We start from the raw sequence: 16,762 nt of genomic DNA, 5'->3' as shown, positions 1-16,762 counted from the left end.
CTGGGCAGTCCTGGTTGTGTGTACAGACGGGAGAACGAGAGGCTGGAGAGCAGCGCTGCAGAAAGGGCCCTGGGGGTCCTGGTCCATGGCAAGCTGAACATGAGCCAGCAGTGCCCTGGCAGCCAGGAGGGCCAAGCGTGCCCTGGGGGGCATCAGGCACAGCATCGCCAGCCGGGCAGGGGAGGGGATTGTCCCGCTGTGCTCTCCTCTGCTCTGGGGCAGCCTCCCCTCGAGTGCTGGGGGCAGGTCTGGGTGCCACAGTATAAAAATACATTAAGTTGTTAGAGAGTGTCCAGAGGAGGGCCATAAGAATGGTGAAGGACCCTGAGGGGAAGCTGTGTGAGGAGCAGCTGAGGTCACTTGGTCTGTTCAGCCTGGAGAGAGGGGAGACCTCCTTGTGGTCTTCAACATCTTCATGAGAGGAAAAGGAAGGGCAAGTACGACCTCTTCACTCTGGTGCCCAGTGACAGGACTCAAGAAAACAGAAAGGAGCTCAGTCAGGGAAGGTCTAGGCTACATATGAGGAAAAAGTTCTTCACTCAGAGGGTGGTTGGGCACTGGAACAGGCTCCCCAGGGAAGTGGGCACAGCACCAAGGCTGACAATTCAAGAAGCTTTGTGACAATGCTCTCAGGCACGTGGTGTGACTCAGGGTAAAGGTGGCCATCACTTTGTATAACACCACCAATATATCAGGATTTGGCTTTCAAGCAGAAACTGCAGAAAAAACTGGCATGTGAGATATGACCAAAAAAGTCAGCTCAGTGCAACTTGGGACACTGGAGCCCCTCTTTATAGAGTACTCCCAGGTAAACAACACAAATACTCACTCTGAAGGACTAGTGAGCAATCCAGTGTCATCTCTTCCACAGGAATGACAACCACATTGGAGAAAGAACAATTAATACTTTAAACAAAATACTCTTTTTATTAGAGTATTTTTGATTAAACATACAGAACTCAAGATTGCTATTTAAAATTTGTATCGCTTAAAGTTTTTCCCTCTAGAAGGATGGTAACACAATCTCAGTGCATATTATATGGAAGGATCATACCTCTCAAGTGTCTCGCTCATAAATCAGAGCAATACTGCATGTACTTGGTGTGCAAGCAAGGAGGGAGTGCTGTAATGCAATTAACAAACAAAAAATGCACCATTGATACATACACAGTCAGCTCCATGACCAGTGATCCGGAAAATAGCATCACATGGCTTCAGGAATGAAGGAGAAAACAGTTCCTGACCATGAAAAAGAAATAGGTAACAGATTCATATTTGTACAAGTCCTAGGCATTCTTCCTTTGTAAGGACTGTAGAGGACTGCAACTTTAGCCACTGGTTTGGAAGATTTTCTGAAGCCTCCATTGTACTGGGGGCCTGGGTGCGGAAATCTTGCTGAAAAAGGGGAAGAAACACATGATCCTACAGCCCTCGTGCAGCTGCAAACACCACCATCACAGGCAGCCTGGTGAAGCACTTGTCTATGCTTGAAATACTGTCTCCTTTGGACTGGCTTCTGCACTGGAGCCTTGGTACCTGCTTGTTCCTCTGTTTCACACACAGGACATTAACAAAGCAGCGTGTGTAGGTACCTACACCCCTGCTGGTCCCACCTGCCAGTACTGGTTCCTGGAGCACACCCCATTACTACCAGACTTTGTATATATCCATATACATTTATGAACATATATATATACATATATATATATATATATGCAAGCTTTATACTTTGTTTGCATCCACACACAACTACTACAGCTAAGACCTGCAGTTCTGTGCCTTTTCATACTGTTAAGCAAAACCTAAGCAACTGTCAGCTTTTAATTCTACATGGTTAAGTTTCATAGACTTATTTTTAAAGAACTGAAAAATAAAAGTTTAGAAGTAAGTTTGGTCAAGGTCATCACTGCACATGGTACAGGAAAACCTGGTTAAGTGGTACTCATTAACTGTGTTGTGATGGAATGTCTAATGGCAGATTTATTCAAACAAAAAATCCGGACAATTGAGAGGTATGCAGAAAACTTGTCTTAAATACTTGAAGCTACATGTGCAATCTTACAGAACACAAGCTACAGTTACAGACATAACAGTAAATCTTATTAACCAATAGTGCATAAGAACTTAAAAACAGTCAGTGACATCAGTTCAGCCAGTGACTTCCGAAAAAGTTGTGCCTCAGCTGCATTGAGGGGGGGGAAAAAATAACAAAAAAAAAGGGGGGGAAAAACTCAGGCAAGTTTAACACAAAGTTTTAATCTACATTTTAAAAGCTGTTTTATTATATATTTATATATATATATGCTATGTATAAAATAAATTAAAAAGGGGGAGGAGGAAATAGTTTTGTATATGCTTCAAATTAACACAGACCAGTAGTTCCATAAATGAACATTTTACCATCTTTGTGGTAAAAAGTTGACATAAAACTTCAAAACCATACAATACTTATAAATAGAAAGAGTTCAAAAGATACTTTTTTTAAAAAATGGAATTTAAACATCATTTTCTCTTCCCCTACAATACACTTGTTTTGTATGTCAGCATCAATACATTTACAGAGTATTTGAATGTCACATCCACAGAATCGGTAACAAAGCAGGTAAAAGAGCTAGTGGTGTTAAAATTTAGGACTCTTCTCCCAGATAACTCTACCTGCTCCTCAGCCTTCTCTTGAAATGAAGGCTATCAACATTCATCACCCAGTCTGAGGTATGGGCAGAAGAAAATCTGCAACCGGTACTCTCCAACCCACCTTGCCTCTGCTAAAATATAACAACAATCTATTGATCTGGTAATTGGCAATGGTGGTGGGCAATCTTTTACCTCCATTCAGCTTGTATATAATTTAATCCTGGTATTAAAAAAAAAAAATTGAAACATAGTATTAATGCTTAACTTAAAAAACAAAAAGAAAACCAAAAAAACCCCACCAAAACCCCCCAAGTTTAAATCTTTGAAACTATGTTTAAATGTTGTTCCTGGTTTAAAGCTTCACATAAAACATTGGACAGAAGGATAACAATTTTAAACCAAGAGAGCACCTAAAAACATACCATAGGTAAAAATGAAATCAATCATCTCTCCACTTCATAAAAACGTAGAAACCCTGTCAGCAACAGTAGTACACTCAGAACGAACAATGTCAAAAGGAGCATCTAGAATACTCAAGAGGCTTGCTACGCTACTTCTCTTTATTGCCCATTCTCTCATTTGTATGGATGGCCACTGCATGACAAGACGCCTGTGGATAGTTCTCTTATCTTCCTTTCACCACTGCTGCCAGCTGAAGTCGTCATTGCTGCCAAAGACCAAGAAAAATCCTAGGATCGTAGCAAAGATGACTGTATTCCCGGTAAGAACGAGTGCACACGCGCCCCAGTAAATCTGTGAACAGGGGGAATTCAGTTAGACACGTTTGGAGTTGAACCCTAACAAGACAAAAGGTAACATCTTATTGTCCCATTCTCAACAAAGTTCAGTAACATGTCCATGATGCAAGAGGCAATGTCTCATTACTTGTGCTTACACCGAGCAGGCTGGGTTTACCCAAAATTACTTGACAAATTCACAGCCAGCCAAGCAGCACTGCAAGTTTCTCCCAGCTGTACTCAAAGCACAGGCTAGCAGGCTCAACTGGTTTGGTATGTAGAGTAAGGCTAGACAACAGCATCAAACACATCTGCAGCCCAGCTATGCTGTAAGACTGTTAAAAACAGATATATAAGGTCTTCAAAACCCCAGCAACAAAAAAGGAGGTGGATGTTTTCACAGGAGAGTAAGTGGATTATGCAAAGGATGTGAGGCATTCAAACTGCCCATTTGAACTCTTCTTGCCTAAAGACATTTATGAAAGTGCACCCCATGTTTTTTGACTTGGTAGTGCCTTCTGACATCCACTTTAAAAGTGAACTTTTAAAGTATTTTAGTGAAAAGCTGTATACCAGGAAGTACATAATGAGAACCTGGAAGTTTTTAAAAATTACACCAATATCATTTACAGTCAGTACAAAAATGCATTTGTTTGTTTGTTTATTCATGCTGCTTTAGCCCAACTATTCCACAAACTGTCTTCAAAGTATTCTTTACACTTCTATATTTGGTTACTTCCCTGTTAAGTTTTCACAATATTTTCTGTCTCATTTTCTCTGCATTGCTTTGTTAGGCTTTATTCCATGACCACGTGAAGCAATTGGCAATCACAATGGTCTGCCATGCTCCTGTTTCTATATTGATTTTTCTTGCCAAAAGAACTCTTATTCTGGTTCCAAAAGTATGGAATTATAAGACTTATTTAGTGCATGAAAGCTTTACCTTCAATTAAAAAACAAACAAACAAACACGAAGAACGAAGTTTTCTAGAAAAAAAAAACGAAAAAGCAATCACAGCTTGAAATATTACTAACCAGTTCTGCTCTTGCAAACACTATGGGCAGCCCAAACGCTGAGACCACAATGCCTGTTGTAAGGAATATTGCTAACTCCTTGCAGGCATTACTTGTAGCATCTGTGTCATCTACCAATCTTCTTGCTATGCAGTATGGGATAGGGGAAAGGATGTAAAAAAACAGAACAAACAGTGGCCAGTACTGGCTGAAAAAGAAAGGAGAAGAAAAGTTTTAGTTAACTGGATTTACTTCCTGCTCCTCCTAAAATCAATGCACTTTTCCCCATCCAGCATCCCCATTTAAGAAAGACAGACAAACCCAGAGAAGGCAAATCCTTCGCCTTGAAATGAGCTGACATTTATCCAACAGACTATTTGTGAGTGGCTTCGGCTGACCTCAACGGCAGCAGAGCTCACTAACAGGATATTCATAAAGCAAGCCTAAATCTAATGCCACCTCACAAGGTGAGCTTAACTCCAAGTTTATCCTATCAGCTGTACTTAAGAATTGCAGAGATACCATCACAGGGCCCTTACATCATTTTGTCAATAAGCTTTCAGTGCACAGATGGAGCAGAGTATTGTTCTCAGCCCATACTCAGTCACTGCAGGGAACCAAGACTTTCATTTTTTTTTTTAAATCTGAGTGCAACCGGCAGAAACCTACAAGAAGTACACCACCATATTTGGCAACACTTTGCTTTGTTGCTTGCAGCGCCCCAGACTAGATTTCTCAGGCACACAAACACAAGTGCACATTGTTTCAGTAAAACTTTACTGCATTGTTTGAAGGGAAACCGCATAACGGTCTCCTTCCTAAGCGTTTGTGCCACTAGCAATGGTTTTGTAACAAGAGAAAGCTGGCATAAGAATTCTAGTCATATATGTAGAGAACTGCAATTCACAACCAATAACAGGATATCTAGTATTTATTCAACACTGAATAAGTAAATTTAAAATATTTTCTGTAAAATCAGCATTCACTTGCAAAGAGTCAAAGCCATAGGCCTTACTATCTTAACACCTGGTCTGCTACTGGGTATCTCCGGAAAGCTAAGAGATAGGAATCAATGTAGGGAAAGTACAGATAGCAGCTGCAATTACTCGAGATGCTACATTACCAGTGTGGGACACAGCCAAGGATCCACCTGATGGTCACTGACAGCCCAGCTATCACTAGGCAGCCACAGAAAAGGCACGTGCTTCCCTGGATAACACACACTTGCCGCCCACCTCAGGAGATGCTGCTGTCTGCCTGTCAGCCACAGCGGGACACCAGTCGAGACACTCAGGGCAGCACATCCTTTCACAGTTTGCAGCCAGGCCTGGTAGTTTAACTTCTGCTGCCATTACTTTTTAGGGTTAATTAAATCCTGAATGGTGCTTTTTTTTCCCACCCCAGTCTTTTGAAGTAAAAGCCAAGAAAGCCCAACCAACCAAAACAAAATCCCCCAAAACCCCACCCAAAAAACCTAAGGCGTCTCCTACAGAGAGAGGACTTATCAATCCACCATTATGGAAGCCGGATTACTGTGAAGCTACAGACACACAAAAAAGAAATGCAGAACAGGAGAGTGCACGGTACTTGTACTGGGGAAGGGCACATCCGAGCATCAAGAACATCAGTCCGACCGCTCCCCCAAAGGACAGGCTGATCAGAGCTACAACGAGAACAGATCGAACCAACATGAAGGGTACAGCACACCGTGTCACACACCGACCGCAGCCCGCAAACAAACGCGGGGCTCAGCGCAGCCCCGCCCGCCCGGCGGAGCGGGGGCACTCGGGCTCCCGCGGCGGCTCCCGGCCCCTCCCGCCCGGGGGCCCGCCCGGCCCCTCCCCGCGCGGGCCGCGTGCTCCCGCCGTTACCGGGCGGCCGCCGCGCCCCGCCGCGCGCACCTTTGATCCCGGCCATGGCGCCGCCCGTCCCGCCAACCGCGCGGCACCCCAGAGGCGCGCGCCGGGAAGCGGAAGTGCCGCGCGGAAGCGGAAGCCGCTTCCGCCGGGGGGGGGGGGAGGGCCGTGCCCCGCCCCTCCCGGTCCTGCCCCGTGACGCTCACACGTGGCGCGCGCAGGGCCGCCGGCGGCGGCCCCGCCCCCTGCGCGGAGCGCGGGAAGCGCCGCGCCCTGGCCGCCCATTGGCCCCGCGGCGTATTGGGGGCGGGGCTTCTCCCCGGGCCCCGCCCGTTCCGGCGCGGGCGGCCGCCCCCTGGGTGGAGGCTGATGGGCATCGGTGCTGCCATGGCGGGCCCTGCGCCGCTCCTCCTGCTGCTGCTCTGCGCCGCCGCGGGACCCGTGCTGGGCTGGGACCGACCGGGTGAGACCCGCGGGATGAGGGGGCCTCATGCGGCCTCAGCCGCCCCTGCCGCCTCTCCCGGAGCGTCGGCGGCTCCTCGCGGCCCGGTGCTGCGCAGTGCTGCCGGGTTAGCGGCGGGCGGCACGGAGGAAGAAGGGCTTGTGCCGCAGTCCGCGCTAGGAAGGCGTTTGGGTTTGGGCTCCCTCTGTATCGGCTTGTGTCGCAGCAGTAATCCCGCACTGCGGTCAGTGGTGGCTGTCTGTATGCGAGGAGTAGCCCAGAGCCGCCTCGGAAGGAAATGGGGAGCTCTGCCGTGTTTCCCTCTGGATGTCTGATGCTTCCTAGAGCTTTCTCTCGTAAAGATGCAGGCTTACTGCTTCGGTCTCTGTATCTGCAGCCTTTTCCTGAGAGGACGCCCTTGTAGGCAAGAGGAGTGCACCTGCACAAGCGCTGACAAGCACTAGGAAGAATTTTTTCACAGGAAGGGTGATTAAATATTGGAATGGGCTGCCCAGGATGGTGCTAGAGTCCCTGGAGTGTTTAGGGAAAGGCTGGACGTGGTACTCTGTGCCATGGTCCGGTTGACGTGGTAGGGCTTGTTTATTGAGGTTAAACTCGATGATCGCAGAGGTCTTTTCCAGCCTAATGGCTTCTGTGATTCTTTGTGCTGCCTGTTTCAGGGAAGGTTCTGCTGCGGGATGTTCAGGTGCTCACTTTCCACAGAGGGCAATACACGACATCCAGGCGGACAGCCGCACTCCCTCAGCTCCAGTGCACAGGAGGCTCTGCGGGGTGTTCCCGTGTCCCTGAGGTTGTTCAGTGTTACAACGAAGGATGGGATGGCTATGATGTACAGGTAACTGTTTAAAACTTGTTAAACTGTTTATGAAATCACCTTCCCCCAAGCTGGTAAGTTCTGAAGGAAAAAAGAGTAATGAGCTAGGTTGTCAGTTCAGGTGCTTTTTGTTACATGAACTCTTGCAGCTAAAACTTAATCTAAATACTTTTAGATTTGGATTTTCCATAACTGCTATAGGTGTATGTTTGAAATATCTTTGAAGGAGCTAATGTAAAAGCATGGCATAGAAAACCTTTGTTGGTTTTAAATAAAATGATGCTTGAGTTTATAAAATCAAACTCTTGCAAACCCCAGAGGATGCTCTTGAATTGTTATTGCTTTGTGGATTTCCATTTTTTATTAGCATGGAAAGGGCTTCTGAATATTTGCTCTACCTTTTAAAAACTAAATTTCAGACTTGTCTGACTTTTTCTTGCTCCTTAGGATGTGAGTGCTAGTCAGTAAATTGTCATGACCCTCTGTTTTGTTAGCTGTTACCGAGGATCCTGTCAATGGATAACCAGGAAACAAGGCTGAAAGTAATTGTTAAAACTGATACAGTATTGTGAAAGAACAGTCAAATCTGAATTGACAGTTGGTGCTGCTGTCCTGAATTATTAAGTTAGAAATGACTACTTTTTTATTTCCTCTCCAAAATACATGCCATGTGCCATTAGAGATCCCTGTGTTTGGGTACCTCAAGGAAACATGAGGTTGAGGATCCACCTATATTCAACCAGAGAATCCCCAGTATAATTGTTAAGTGTTGCACATGGATGCCTAATGATGTCTGTCCCAGTTTCTCTTGATTTCTGCACAGACAGAAATGGAATAGGGTGCACTGGATTTCAGGCTCACGCATTACATTTTTGGAGCTGCCATCGAGTTTGCACAGGACAGGCATTTATTAAGTAGCTGTTGCACAGGGTACAGCATGTTTTTAGAAGTATTGCTGTATCTAAAGAAAGGATATTTGAAAAACCTGTTCAGTGAAGAACTGAAATCTTCTAGAGTTGTAACTCTTCAGTGTTCTGAAAGATAAGTTTTTTTTTTTTTAATTTAAGTTTTAGGATTTAAAATTCATTTGAACATCAAATTCCTACTCCTTTTCAAAATAGGAGTGCACAGAAATGTCTTACTCTATGCCTCTTAGATGATTTGTTATTTCAGGGCGTATTTGGAGAAGCAGACAGGTGTTTTCATCTCTGGGGCAGTACGTTTTACTTTGTATTGTGTTTATTTTTCAGTGGCAGTGCAAAGCAGACTTGGAAAATGCATACCGTTTTGGACAACTAGAAGTGAGCTGTGAAGGCTACGATTACCCGGATGATCCTTACATCCTAAGAGGCTCCTGTAGTTTGCTGTTCAGGCTGGAGCTGACTGAGGAAGGTGAAAGAAAAGTGAAGAACTCCGGAAGCTTTGGCTCTAGCTATTACCAGTCAAGGAAAGATTATTCTGATTCTGGTTCTGGAGCAATTGTTGTAATTGTTCTTCTCATTCTTGCTTTTGGAGTATACAAGTTCTTCCTCAGCAACAACCAGCAGTCTCAGCAGAGTTCTGGGGACAGTGATGGGTTCTCTCGGCCCTTCTGGCAGAGGCAGCAGGCACCTCCTCCTCCTGGTTTTAAGTCCACCTTCACAGGTAGGGCTCTGAGCCATTTACAGTATTCAAAAGAGCAAGCAGGATTGTCCTGTTTTATGTGTGGTAAGGGAAGGTGGGATAGAGTTAAAACCACAGCATTTGCGGGTGACTGCCGAATTGGCTGCAGAGCCTACGGCCAGCTTTGCATTCTGCTCTTTGTTCAAAAGAGGAAATAAGGGCTTGGTTTTCCACAGGCTTTCAGGGCTGGCTGCCCTTTGAACCTTTGAAAAGCCATCTCCCCATGCTCTGCAAGCATTCTTTTCATCACCTGTGAAATAGCAGGATTGTGACGGGGGGAATGATTGTCATAGGTAATCTGGAAAAGAGAATGGTCTTACACAGCCGGAAACAAAACCATGCCAAAGGAGCACTTTGAAACTTTACAGAAGGGTCTTTCAGCCCTGATTTCATTCACAAAGCAGTTGATAGAGTTGAGTATCATGTGCCAGTCCTCTGTTTAGCAGTGCTTCAGTGTAGTCCCAGCAGCTGAAAGATCTGGTTCCCAGAGCAAAGAACAGTGTCTGTGGACAGTCATTAGCGGGTACAGCATCTGAATCTCATGTGGGGCCTTTCATCTGAAGTTGAAAATTACAAAAGCAGTGACAAGGCTGCTGCTGGGAAAAGAGGCAGTTTTTCTTTTCCCAGAAAACTGGTGAGTTCTGTCACATAACAAATGGTCTTCCTCATAGTGTCTCAGGGAAATAAACATTGCTCATCTGGTGTCTGACTAACTCATTTAACTGGCTGTAAACATGCCAGCTACTCACAGCGCTGGAACTTAAATTACATTCTCACAACTTACATAATTTTTTTTTTTTTTTTTTTTTTTTTGTAAAATAGAGAAGGGGTTTTGGCAAGAAAATACATAGCAAGGATTAAGTTTACTTAGTCAAAAGTTTATATTTTAATAATGGTTATTAATGCTTTTTCCAAGTTTTACTTAAGCAGCTTGGCCAACAGAGGGTGCAGTGTAATTCTTTTGGATACCCTAGTGCAGGGCGTGCTCAGCAGAAACTTTCAGCTGTACCTGCACCAGAAGATTAAAGGGAATCTGCTTCTGTTGGCATAGCAAATTTTGGGGGGTTTTTTTGCATGTTTGCATGTAGTTATGTCAGTCTGTCTGTCTGTGTGTGCATCAGTGGCCGTGTGTAGGCATGGCACTGGCTGTATGTGGTGGTCAATAAGAGCCCTGGTCATGACACGCAGCTCTGTCACACTGGGCTCAGGTGAAACAGTGAAGAGTTATTTTCATTTTTTTCTGTTCAGTTCCTTGTCAATTAATTGCCCCCAATGCATTTTTTCTTTGCAGGAGTGTCAAGTCAGGCAAGGGCAGGGCCTTGAAAGAATGTTTTCTTGACTGGTGAAAACTGAGACACTTAAAATACACATTGGGAGCCATATAATGTTTAACTTGTGATGTTTTTAGTAAAATGTGATGTCAGTGATGTCTGTTTAGATTTCAGGCAAAGTAAGGAGGAAAACTCTGAAATGTGGAGTCAGATTAAAAATACTAAGTGTTAGGATACTTCGTGCATTTAGTGTCTGCCTTACACTGCAGGAGCAGAGCAAAAGCATATCTCTGAGTGTGTATGTCCATGTGTTCCAGGAATGTATCAGTCTTTTGGAGCCTGGACAGTAATGAAAAGCAATGTTGTTTACATATTGCTGTTAATATTTAATTTGCCTCATTTTAAATCCCCTTAACATGCAGAATGTGTCCTGTGAAACTTGTTTAGCTAGACTATCTTAATTAAATTCTGCTTGCTCTCTGTTAGTGGTTTAACATGATTCTTAATGTTTACTCCAGATATTTCAACAAAAAATTACTGGGTTTTGAGTCAGTGTTTGGTCATGGTGCTTTTAAACAAATGGGTTGGTTCATCTCTGATTAGCATTGTTTTTGCAGCAAATTAAGTCATTTTTTTGGTTGTTGCTCCAAATCAGCATAATTTAATGGTATATCATCCCAATGAGAGTTTATCTTTCTCCCCACACATTTCAAAATGAAATTCAACATCAAATCCAGTGTAGACTGAAACCGATTATTTTATTATTGTTTTGTCTTCTATGACTTCAGACAACCCATACCAGTTTGAAGACAAACCAGGCCCTGTGTAATTTTTACCTATGTCATCTTTGGCCCACTTGTTCAGGTGGGCATGGTTCAGGGAGACCCTAATATTATCTTCAGTCCTTTTTATACTTCCTTATGTATTAAGCCTGGGGCTGAGCTTATTCTTGCATCCATGATTTCTGCTAGACGAGAAAATTGTTTTAGTTTGGGTTTGTATTTTCTCTCTTCATTTTTAATGGAAGACGTTTGTTCTGACTCAGAACCTCATGTTACGCAGGTCGCATGTAAAAAAATTTGCGACTCCTTCCCCCACAACCTGCAGTTGCATCAAGGTATTTGTCAAGCTTGGTGACTCATGCATAATAAAAACTTTGCAATGTGATTGCAGTTAGCTTGGCTTTTTGATAACAAGTGCCAGACTCGGATTACCAGGAACAATACCAGTAATGTTAGCGTTACACTGAGCCACTGTGACTCAGATTGTGCAGCTGTGCTCAGTGAGATTAGGAGCCCTGTGTCTTTGTGGTTTGCTCGCCGCACAGCGTTACCTACTTGATTTGTGTTCCTGCATCTGCTTCTGGCCTGCTCTGTGACCTTCAGCAGATTATTCTTTCTTCATTTCCTTTTCTATTTTTAATCTAGCTTGTCTGTTTATAGATCAGAAGGCAGGGACTCTTTCTATGTTTTGCAAACATCAGGGCTGTGAGATGAAGTGGAAGCAGATTTTTAACATAAAACTCTTTACAGTAGTGTTCGTTTATGTGGGTTTTCCTGCTTTCTGAAATATGAGGCCTTTCAAGTTAAGCTTGATCAAGAATCTGCTGAAATCAGGACAGTTTGTTGTCTAATTTTCCGTTATCTCTAACAGGAGAGAACCTTGTTGCAACAGCTGGCCTGAGGATTAGGCTATTACTAACTGATGCTTCCTATCTTCATTTTGTTTAAGATGACAGCAGCTTCGGAACGCATTCCCATCATGGAACCAGTTCAGGACCAGGATTTTGGACTGGATTAGGAACAGGAGGCTTGCTAGGCTACTTGGCAGGCAGTTACAGGTAAAATATGTATACTATCAGATTTTAAGCATTTAAGCTTTCAGGGGATATGCCATATACTATGTTGACATTGTTTCTAAGCTTTCAGGCCTGTGTCATTCAAGCTATAAAATCCTACTGCTAGAAGAATTTTGAGCAGCTCTTTGTAGCACCAGGACCAGAGACATTTCAAACATGTTTCTGAGGAAGAATTGGAAAGACTGAGGTACTTAATTCTGCTTCCTCTGACCTGGCATGATGTCCTGCAAATTTAAATTGAGCATTTAAACGATTTATCTGCAGAATGCCTTAAAACACACATAGTCATATTAAGCATATAATCATCTGTAGATGGGTCTCTTGTATCAGTGTCATATGTCCTAAAATAAGTCTGGATGGCCATATTTGCTATAGACTTTTAGACATGTAGAATGCATCATTTTTAGATTAACAGTTTAAAGAGAGCAATTGCTGCCATTCTAGGTTTCACTGGAGAAAATACGAGATTCCTGCAGGAAATCTTCAGAGCCTAAGCAGTTTTCTCTATTTATCAAATAACTTGCATATGTATCAAGTCTATTCCTGTAGTAATGTAACAGATTAGAGAGTAAGATTTATGGACAGGAGTGTGCTAAGCATCTTCATTGTAAAGTTGTGGGCTATTTTTAATAACACAAGCCTTATATTCATTCTGCTAAGAAGTTTTCTAAGGTATAATGTGTTGAAGTTTTTATTGGCCTGTTATTTCTTAAGTCTTAAATACATGACTCTTGTGTTGAGGCACTATATTTATGTAGTATCTACATACAGGTTAGTTCCCTAATTTCTACACAAACCTCCATTTCAGGAGCCACAAATTGTTGTTCAAGATTAGAGATGTAACTGAGTAAGTTCAAATACATGAACAAGCTTCCTAACTTGGGCTTCTTTTTGTTTAAAACAGTCTTTGGTCCACTGTTGTTTAATTTGGTATTTTAGGCTTTTGAAATTATGTGTCTCAAAATGCTGGTGCCAGGAAGTGTGAGAGAGCTATTTGTAAATTTCAACAGCAGGAAATTCCATATCCATGGAAGCAAGTAATTTTAAGTCAATGAGTCAAAGACCATGATATGTTAGTGTTATTGATATGACCTTTTCAAAATAGTTAACAGAAGGATGTTTTCTCTTGCCAAACATGGCTGGGATGTAGGTGATACCAAAATGCATTTAAACTTCAGATTTCAAACTTCTTTCTTGTCTGACAGAATCTAAGGTCAAAATTTCAGAGATAAAAATTTCCTCATTTGCAGTTGTTAGAATTGCTTATTCTGAAGAACAAAGCTAATTTCCTTTTGAAAGTCTACAGATCATGATATCACAGCACTGGGTATCCTTGCTCTCAACGTGTTAAATACATTAAATAGAAACATTTCCAACTTTGAAATAACTGCTTACAGTTTTCCCTTGGAGGTGCAGTCAGTTCTCTTGTTTGGAATGGTATCTTCTTAATTTTTCCTAAGGCCACTAATGAAGCCTTTCTTCTGCTTTGTTTCGTGCCAGAGCACAGCCGCGTTCCCCGTATCACAGTATGTGGACAGATCCCACAGCTGCACCTCCTATGAACGGGTACTCAAGGAATTCCACAGAAGGCAGCAGTTCAGGAACAAGAACTGCTTCTGGTAAGGCAAAACACCTTTTAATTTCCTGAAGCTCAAGAGACTTTGACCTATCAAAAACATGCAGATGTTAGTTGAGGTTCAACAAGCCTCTTGTTTTATTTTACCAGTTGATGTAGGTGGCATGTAATGATGTCCCTTCCTTCCATTCCCTATGGAAGTAGGGAACCATTGTGAGGCATGAAATTCCCCACAGGCCTGCGGTGGGCATGGCACCACCAGCATTTGGCTTGTCTTCACTGGCAAGGTGCATTAATTTAAGGCTTTCCCTTCTCTAGCAAACATGCACAGACATGTTCTCTGTAGAATGCAGGTTGTCTAATCTGCAAGAGCAGAATAGTTTCCAGGCCAGTCAGCCCACAGTTGCTTGCTGTTCCATTTCACGTGAATATGTTTACCTTGTCTCCCTTGCCACCTTTAGCCTTTTTAGAACTAGAGAGTTCAGTGGAAAGGCCATGGGGGAGCTGACTTTTTTTTTTTTTCTTTGCAGGCTTTGGGGGCACAAAACGAAGATGAAATCCTTGACATTATTACATCAGAGTGATTGAACTAAATCTTGTTGTGTACTTGTACTTCTTTTAGTAGTAGTATACTTCAGAAGTGAATATGAGGTATGAAGGACTAGGCAAAGAATTCCTCACTTTCTCTGTGGACTCTGACTGCTGTTTAGGGTATCACAGGTGCTGGAACATCCAGTGTTTCAAATCAGCAGCATGTCATGCAGAAAAAGCTCATCCAAGTTAAGAAGAATGATGTTACAGTGACTGTACTTGAGGGATTATGGCAATGACAGCCTTACCAGATTTTCAAAGCATGTATCTTACTACTCATGTTCTGGGTTTAATTTCATTTGATCCAGGATTTCTGATATTCTTTTCCTCTTTCCTGGTAGTCCAGCATCTACCTGATACGTAAGAAGGGCTGTTCTTTGAAGCTACTTTTGTTCACCTTTGCAGAATTCATGTGAACTTTACTGTAAGTGCAGTCAGCTACTCAGATAAGTGTTGGAGTTCTTCCTCAGTGGACAAGAGCAAAACTGTATATGAAGAGACTAATATTTGTATCTGTGCTGTGTGACTGTTGGAGCCAAATTGTGCAGATTCATGGATTCTCAACGTTTTAGAGCTTATCCAAGGTGACTGTGCAAATCTATTGGATTTTGTCTCTAACTTATGGGGGTAAATAAATAAGTAACCTGGAAATTTGGACCTGTTTCTGGAAGACCGAGGTAATTTAAATTCAGATGATTACAGATAGTTTGCCTCCATCGAGGCCACAGACTTTCCTTTTAATGGTGGATGTTTGCAGTGCTGTGAAAACTTGTGATGTGAATGGTCTGTCCTGCTAGATGACCTGTCCAGGGCACAGTAAAGCATTGAGAAAGGGAAGGGAATGCTCTTAATGCAAAGATGGTGGAATCTCTGGGACGCAGCAGGCCTTGATACTAAGCAAAGAAAGGAACTTGAATATCTAACAGGATGTAAACTTCCCCAACTGTGGTTATTAAAACAAAGTGCTGTCAAAAAGTGGGAAGCAGAGAGGCCTTGCTTTGTTCTGTGATGGTATTTTGGGGCCTGTGAAGTGTCATACAGTAGTTCTTCGGTGATTTACTCTCTCCTGGGAGAGGCATTGCTGGATAAAAAGCAGAGAAATTTCTCAGGGTTGTGGGGAGAGAGGAAGAGTGAAAAACGGGCTGCTTGATTACCAGCTCTTCTCCTGAGCCATGCTAACAGAGTGTAGAAGTGTTTGTGTGTGCACAGCTCGCGTATGCTGGCAGCAGCCAGAGAAGCGCTATCTTCCAGCCTTGTGAAAATACTGTGTCTGGGAGCTGATACCTGCTATTACAGCAAAAGCAAAGCACTGCTGAGCTGATACAAGGTGCATCTGCACAAGGAGATTCAGTAGGTCTGGTTAGTCTAAGAAACTGACTCCAGCATAACTCACCAGAGAGCAGCCATGTCCATTCGTGAGTACAGAAGCTCATATGGTAACACGCAAGTTCGTTGTGTGGCTTAAGCAACCAAAAGAGAGAAAACAAGAAAAGAAAACAAACAAAAAATACATAAGCAAGCAAAACCAGCAAAACCCAGACATCTTTTTGAAGCAGACAGACAGAAAAGGTGGTTCATGAAAAAGTGCTTGTACTTAGTGTTATTTTGAAAGTATCAAATGAAATTGATAATTTGAGGGTAAAGTGATGGTTTGCTTCTCAGAGCTCCCTGAGGGTTGGGGGAAAATAACTGCATTAATAGCCTGCACTATGAACCTAAAAAGGGAAAGCTCTACCTTTTATGAGAAGAAAGTCCATGGTAAATCTTACCTTTATGACATAGTGTAGCAAAAAAATGTATTTTAAATATGGAGTCTTTACTTATTTTTAAGTGTATTCAGGTTAAGCTGGTCACAGTCAATAATTATGCCAACTAATCGCATAACAATGAAACCAGATTTTTTCTAACTGGGTAGCTTGAAGCCAAAGTTTGCTCTCAAATTACAATATGTTATGAAATGTTTTAGACAATGTTTACATTTTTATTTATGTATTTATAGTTTCTGCATGAAATGTGATTTGATACCTAAATCTGATGAATTACATAGATTCTGAATCTGTAGGATATTTTTGCCCTTCCCTTTGATAAAGGAATGAAATAAGTGAATAAGGAGTATTTTTGTTTTTAAATCAGTGTCTTGAGGCCTGCAGGGATGGAATTGTGTGTTTTCTCAGAGTCTGTCTCATCATCCACTTCCTGGGTTGTGTAATACCATCCTTTACCCTCAGATGCAGAGTGGGTAAGCTGTATGTTGTTTCAATAAAATAAAACAATACTAGGAATAGA

At 42.7% G+C, this 16,762-nt stretch overlaps 2 protein-coding genes across 2 annotated transcripts; one reads left to right on the top strand and one right to left on the bottom strand.

The window, feature by feature from the left end:
* Positions 1 to 904: 904 nt before the first annotated feature.
* Positions 905 to 6,396, bottom strand: LEPROTL1 (leptin receptor overlapping transcript like 1). Its single transcript, XM_048304834.1, has 4 exons — positions 6,287 to 6,396; positions 5,973 to 6,048; positions 4,407 to 4,593; positions 905 to 3,387 (listed from the first exon to the last, which is right to left on the bottom strand). The coding sequence occupies exons 1-4, from the start codon at positions 6,300 to 6,302 to the stop codon at positions 3,271 to 3,273; spliced, it is 396 nt and encodes a 131-aa protein (XP_048160791.1). The 5' UTR covers positions 6,303 to 6,396; the 3' UTR covers positions 905 to 3,270.
* Positions 6,397 to 6,576: 180 nt separating this feature from the next.
* Positions 6,577 to 16,762, top strand: SARAF (store-operated calcium entry associated regulatory factor). Its single transcript, XM_048304418.1, has 6 exons — positions 6,577 to 6,704; positions 7,364 to 7,539; positions 8,769 to 9,162; positions 12,183 to 12,291; positions 13,810 to 13,928; positions 14,416 to 16,762. The coding sequence occupies exons 1-6, from the start codon at positions 6,611 to 6,613 to the stop codon at positions 14,439 to 14,441; spliced, it is 918 nt and encodes a 305-aa protein (XP_048160375.1). The 5' UTR covers positions 6,577 to 6,610; the 3' UTR covers positions 14,442 to 16,762.

The sequence above is a fragment of the Corvus hawaiiensis genome, chromosome 5 (assembly GCF_020740725.1).
Source record: "Corvus hawaiiensis isolate bCorHaw1 chromosome 5, bCorHaw1.pri.cur, whole genome shotgun sequence".
Taxonomy (NCBI): domain Eukaryota; kingdom Metazoa; phylum Chordata; class Aves; order Passeriformes; family Corvidae; genus Corvus; species Corvus hawaiiensis.
Note: the sequence above shows the minus strand (reverse complement) of the source record. Positions and strands in the feature narration are given on the sequence as shown.

Excerpts from the sequence above, each read along its gene's own strand:
- SARAF (XM_048304418.1), top strand. The coding sequence starts at position 6,611 with ATGGGCATCGGTGCTGCCATGGCGGGCCCTGCGCCGCTCCTCCTGCTG. Across the intron at positions 7,540-8,768 it reads GGGATGGCTATGATGTACAG|TGGCAGTGCAAAGCAGACTT; the intron begins GTAACTGTTTAA and ends TTTATTTTTCAG. Across the intron at positions 13,929-14,415 it reads AGGAACAAGAACTGCTTCTG|GCTTTGGGGGCACAAAACGA; the intron begins GTAAGGCAAAAC and ends TTTTCTTTGCAG.
- LEPROTL1 (XM_048304834.1), bottom strand. Across the intron at positions 4,594-5,972 it reads TGTGCCCTTCCCCAGTACAA|CCAGTACTGGCCACTGTTTG; the intron begins GTACCGTGCACT and ends TTTCTTTTTCAG. Across the intron at positions 3,388-4,406 it reads TGTTTGCAAGAGCAGAACTG|ATTTACTGGGGCGCGTGTGC; the intron begins GTTAGTAATATT and ends CCCTGTTCACAG.